Source organism: Argentina silus, assembly GCF_951799395.1.
Source record: "Argentina silus genome assembly, chromosome: 6".
NCBI classification, from domain to species: Eukaryota; Metazoa; Chordata; class Actinopteri; order Argentiniformes; family Argentinidae; genus Argentina; species Argentina silus.
This window is the reverse complement of record NC_139660.1, coordinates 22,208,357-22,214,203: the sequence shown is the minus strand read 5'-3', so window position 1 is coordinate 22,214,203 and position 5,847 is coordinate 22,208,357. Positions and strand designations below refer to the sequence as shown.

Here is a 5,847-nt window from a genome sequence, read left to right as displayed (position 1 = left end):
GTCCAATTGGATTTAAATCTGAAGATTAACTTGGCCAGTCAAGAACTTTTCCGCTTTTTGGCCCTGAAAAACTCCTTAGTTGCTATGGCAGTATGTTTTGTGTCATTGTCTTACTATATGATGAAGCGCCATCAAATGAATTTGGAGGCAATTGCTTGTACCCGAGTAGACAAGATGTTTATGAACACTTCAGAATACATTCTGCTGCTGCCGTCAGCAGTAACATCCTCAATTAAGACAAGTTAGTCTATTCTCGTGGCAGCTATACATGCCCAAACCATTGCACCCCCTCCACCATGTTTCACAGATGAGGTGGCATGCTGTAAGTCTCGGGTACCCTAACCCTAACCCTTTTTTCTCAAAACTTTCTTCTTGCAGTCACTCTGGTACATGACAATCTGTCCACAAGAAAACTGTAACCTGACCATCATTTTTGAGGTTTGCACCTTGCAGTGAAGCCTCTGTAGTTCGGCTGGTGATGTATTCTGCTCTGACACATTTAGGCCTACCTCCTGGAGAGTGTTCCTGATCTGTGGGACAGATCTGTTGTTTTGGGTGTTTTCATCCACTGTAGATGTCTTCCTTGGCCTACCAGCCTGTTTGCTATTGCTGAGCTCACCAGTGCTTTCTTTCTTTTTAAATTATGTTTTGGAGATGTATCTGATAGATTTGTCTGATATTTCAGCCTCCTTGACTTCCTTGGCTTTCATTGATGTCTCTTTGGTCCTCATGTTGACAGACACCAATAGCAGACTCCAAAGGCAAACGCAAAGTCTAGAATCAATACTAGACATTGATAGCTATCTTATGCCTGCACAAATGACGTGACAGAAGACACCTGACGAAGCAGAAACACCTGTGAACTAAATTTTCCAATACTTTTGGAAAAATAGGGGGACTATGTATAAAAAGGGATGTCATTTCTAAATGGTGAACCCAATCTGAAAAAAGAAAACACTGAATTCAAGTTTAGAGTTAGGGTTTAACCTCATAGCAATTGTTTGATTTCAAATCCAAACAGCTGGAATATAGACTCTCAAAGAACACAAAATGTTTCCTCTTGCCAATACTTATGGAGGGCACTGTATATTCTCGTATCAACCATGTTCTAAGCTGCTAAGCTCCATGACCATGGCTGTGGGTTGAGTGCTGCTTTCTGTGAAGGAGAGGATCATCAAGGACAGGAAAGCGCTTTCCATGTGTGTGTGCATTCCTCCTACACCCAGGGGGATGATAGACATCTACACAATCTCATTAGAGACTGTTTACCATTCCTCTTCTTGTGTGTGTGTGTGAGTGTGTGAGTGTGTGTGTGTGTGTGTGTGTGTGTGTGTGTGCGTGTGTGTGTGCATGAGTGTGTGTGCGTGTGTGTCTGTGTGTGAGTGTGTGTGCGTGTGTGTGCGTGTGTGTGTGCATGAGTGTGTGTGCGTGTGTGAGTGTGTGTGTGTGTGTGTGTGTGTGTGACAGCTGTTTTTATTTCTCCCAAAAAGTAAACACATTTAGAACAATGTTGATCCTTGATGCATGTTTTGTGCTTCAGGTATGACATCATTGGTGATCCAAACTGCAGAGTCTGAAGGTATACCAGAACCCCCCCCCCCCAACACACACACACACACACTCACACACACACACACACACACACACACACACACACACACACACACACACACACACACACACACACACACTGCACAAACATACAGTAGTGTAGCATATGTCCCATTCAAACACATGCACATTCTGCACACACCACGATGAGCTGAGTACAGACACCAGAATAAAAGTGTTTCCCTCTTCCTCCTCCAGAGTCTCCCAGGGCCGTTGTGTCTGTATGGCCCCCAGGGACAAGCATCTACTTACGGGAGTCTGTGTCCCTGAGGTGCAGTGTAGCAGGGGCCACTCAACGGGGTTGGACCTACCGCTGGTTCAAACACACACCGTACCAACCTCTGGCTCCCAACGCTAGACACCTGGTCTCTGGTGACAGTTACTCCATCACTGCGGTTGCCAAGGACGACGGGGACAGGTACTGGTGCCAGGCTGAACGGAATGGCACAACCTCACCCGCCCTGCTCAGTGACCCCGCCCATCTGACTGTGTCAGGTGAGCACCTCTTGCCTCCAACTCCAGCCTCACTGTTGTTCACTGACTGGCTGCACGTGATGTACAGTATCTATCTGCTTAAATCTGTCTGTATGACAGCAACAATAAACCCATCAAAGAAAAATGCAGTCCTTTTCTGATGTCATGTAGCCTGCTGGGCTGTCTGGTAGAGAATGAAACGATAAGAATGTCACAGCTTATTTCCCCCATCCCTCTCTCAGAGCTGTCCCCACCCTCCCTCGCTGTCAGTCCCAGCAGCAGACAGCACTTCCGGGGGGAACGCTTCTCTGTGCAATGCCCAGTGTCGGAGAGGAACTCCACCAGAGACTGGACATTGAGGCAGCTCTCTTTGGACTTTGGAGTTAGGACCGGGTGTCAGCCACTAGAGGGTGCTGTCAGCGAGGAGACTCCTGGAACTTGTATCTTCAGCCGCGTCTACAGTGGGAACAGTGGGCTGTACTGGTGTGAGAGCGGGGAGCAGCGCAGCAACGCGGTCTACATCACAGTCAGCTGTGAGCCTCTTTTATATATATTTTTTATATTATATTATTTGCAGTATTGGCAGTGCTATGATTGTTTTGCTGGAGTGATGATAGTGGTGCCTGATTATTGGAGGAAATTCTAAAAGAAGAAAGAAATATAATAGAAAATGACACATGGGCCTATACGGTTAGTAAACACAAAGGTGAATAAGAGGCCAAATTAGTTATATAAGTTATACGTTATGTCATGAAGGTAATAGTCTATTATTAAATCAAGGGGTGATGTTACTGTCTTTCCTCCTTCTCTATGTCTCTCACAGACGGTTCCATGGTGATTGCAAGCCCTGCACACCCTGTCAGAGAGGGAGAGCAGGTGACTCTGCACTGCAAGTACTGGTTCAGAGAGCCGAACCAAACCACCTTCTACAAAGACAGGGAGGAGGTTCTCACTCAGAATGCCACAGAGATGACCATTGACAGTGTGACTAGTGTGGATGAGGGCTTCTACAAGTGTACAGACCTACAGGGGAAGATGGAGAGTCCAGTGAGCTGGCTATCAGTCTCTAGTAAGACTAAATGGTTGTTTGTGTGTGATGGAAATCTTTCAGTGAACAACAATAAACGATGTTTGGTCTCAGTTGAGAGTTTTAATGCATATAGAAAGTATTATACAACGTTGGTCAGCTGGATCAGCATTCCTTCACCAACAGTGTGGATTCAGATACTGATGCTGTGGCTGAGGAGAGGACCGTCCTTAACTCCAATGCTTGTACATCATAGGTCTAGGGGTAAACATATCTTGCACCTGTTTGCTGATAAAGAAGCTGGGAAAGAAGCGTAGGCGTTGTGAGTCACTATCTCAAACCTCAGCCTGCAGTTAAGATTGTTCCAAGGTCACATACTGTCTATTGTATGATAGAAGGAGCAGTCGGTTTTGGTTCTTAATTAAAAATAACAAAGTACATTGGGTCACAGAGAGGTCAATACATTTCATATATGACTTAAGCAAAATAGTACAATTATATTTGCACATTACATGTGCTAGACCAAAACATGTCACTGCCTCCCACTGAGGAACTTTAAATCAGAATTCCAATATGTATTCAAAGTATTCATAATAGGTTTACTATGTTGAGAATGTTAGATTTTGAACGAGAATTCAAAGGCTCACTAAAGTGAAAATCATCATTTCCAGTGTTTTGGTTTGAATTTTGAATTTCAGCAGATGAAATTAGCATCACCCAAATATGACAACAAATTGTTGGTTTCTGTCGTTTTCCAGTAGTCTTCATGTATAAATCTAGCCCTGCTACTCTCCCTCAACCTGCTCATGTTCTATTCCAATACTATTGGAATATCATTATATATATTATTGGCAATAGGATGTTTGCTCTGGGTCGTAAAACTATCAAATAAATCAATTCTATCATTTGTTTACAATTGACATCCCTCCCATTCTAGCCAGCACAACCAGTTGTCACATTGTCAACTTGGCAGGTACAGATAACAGCCCGACTAGATTAAACTGGCCAATTAGAATGTTGTGGTAAAATGCAGCAAGACTGTTCAGAATACAAAGGTAAGAAAACTACGTAGATATGTAGTTATCTTGTCGTTTGAGCAAGCACAGTGTTGTATTTTGCAAGCTAGAAAAACAACTTGTTTGCTAGCATATCTTAGTCAAGATGCTAACAATTTTACAAAGCTAGCTTCAAAGTAACTCACCAAAAATGTAATAGCATCCAACTGCAAACAGAAATGGTGCATACATCCACATAAGAGACACTGTAGGATGCTAACGAATTGGTCAACATTACAGCCAGCTAAAAAAACGGCTCAGTGAATGGCTCAGGAAAGAAACTGTAAATCCAAGTCAACTGTCAATGAAATTTGCAAGCGCCACACCCAGTCAATCCTGTAGTCTACTGTCTTGTGATAAGCAAAAAAGCTACTTCTTGCTTCTTTTGGAGCAAGTATCTAACCTTACATTTACCCAGAAATGACTTATGGAAGTCAAATATGGAATGACATATGGAAATCAAAGTCACTTTAGTGGGCCTTTATGAAAATATTGCAGTCATTAAGTCACACATTTACTGAATTGTTGGTATGTGGTGAAACATTTTTCTTTTTTTATTGTAGACAATTCAACCTCAACAGATGGGGAAATGTCCACTGGAGGTATGAGTGACAGCACACAGAATTATAAAAAAGGTAAGGTAAAAGGTAAGGTAACATCCACATTCCAACACCATACACATGTAGGCATAACAAGGCTCTGTGTTTTTCCCACTCAGGTACCTGGAAATGGGTGGCACTGGCTTGTTGCATTGTGCTACTGCTGTTGCTCATTACTCTGATTGGTTGGCTGGTTCATCGCTACAGGTGAGCAGTCATTACCTTCAATGGATATTTCAGTTCACTAATCACACTCTACAGGTAATATAGCCTACAGTACACAGAAAACATTATAAAGGTTGTTAGCAATACATCCAGTCTCTCCTGGCCCATTACTTCCAAGGTAAGGAACAATCTAACACATTTTGTAAGTTGGCAACCAGCCTGTTTATGGGTTCCAGGTCCCATATGTGGTGGACCCACAGTTGCTGCATCTCCTCCAGAGAAGGGTCACCCCAAGTGGATCTTCCCCAGACCAAGCAGGATGCCACAGAGGTACAGTGGGACCTGGCCTGGATGGAGATGACCAACCTGCTGGACAAGCAGCAGAACCTTGCTGGCACCTAACCAGTTACTCACAGTCACACCAGAGATCAGTGTGCTGGACATCTACTGTCATTCACTACTTATTTGTCTCTGTCCATCTGTGTATTTTTCTCTCTCTTGCCACTGCACAAGATGTTTGTGCCAAATAAGAAATGTGAGTGAGTGAGTGAGTGAGTGAGTGAGTGAGTCAGTGGGCAGACATGAATAGCAAAAAATGATGTAGCCAATTCAGACATATTCAAGAGCACAATGAAGTGGATGGATGTATTTTATGAATTTGACATTAAAATAATATACATTTCATGTCCCTCAATTAAGTTCTTAAACCCTCATGACATACACCTTTTAACCACTGAGGTATGGGGGCTGCCATAGCAACTAGGGAATTTTTTCAGGGCCAAAAGTTGGAAAGGTCTTGACTGGCCAAGTCAATCTTCAGATTTAAATCCAATTGAACATGCATTTAATTTCCTGATGATAAGATTTTAGGCAAAAAGACCTCAAAACAAATAACAACTGAAGATGGCTGCAGTAC

General features: G+C 43.1%; 1 protein-coding gene across 1 annotated transcript in view; it reads left to right on the top strand.

Moving 5' to 3' along the window:
* The window catches only part of LOC310806063 (high affinity immunoglobulin gamma Fc receptor I), a 6,427-nt gene extending 814 nt beyond the window's left edge, over positions 1 to 5,613 (top strand). Inside the window, exons 2-8 of the mRNA XM_083672019.1 lie at positions 1,541 to 1,579; positions 1,810 to 2,106; positions 2,328 to 2,618; positions 2,909 to 3,154; positions 4,731 to 4,802; positions 4,886 to 4,973; positions 5,168 to 5,613. Coding sequence (XP_083528145.1) covers positions 1,541 to 1,579; positions 1,810 to 2,106; positions 2,328 to 2,618; positions 2,909 to 3,154; positions 4,731 to 4,802; positions 4,886 to 4,973; positions 5,168 to 5,333 — 1,199 coding nt within the window. The 3' untranslated portion in view covers positions 5,334 to 5,613. The remainder of the gene's footprint in view (positions 1 to 1,540; positions 1,580 to 1,809; positions 2,107 to 2,327; positions 2,619 to 2,908; positions 3,155 to 4,730; positions 4,803 to 4,885; positions 4,974 to 5,167) is intronic.
* Positions 5,614 to 5,847: the final 234 nt, after the last annotated feature.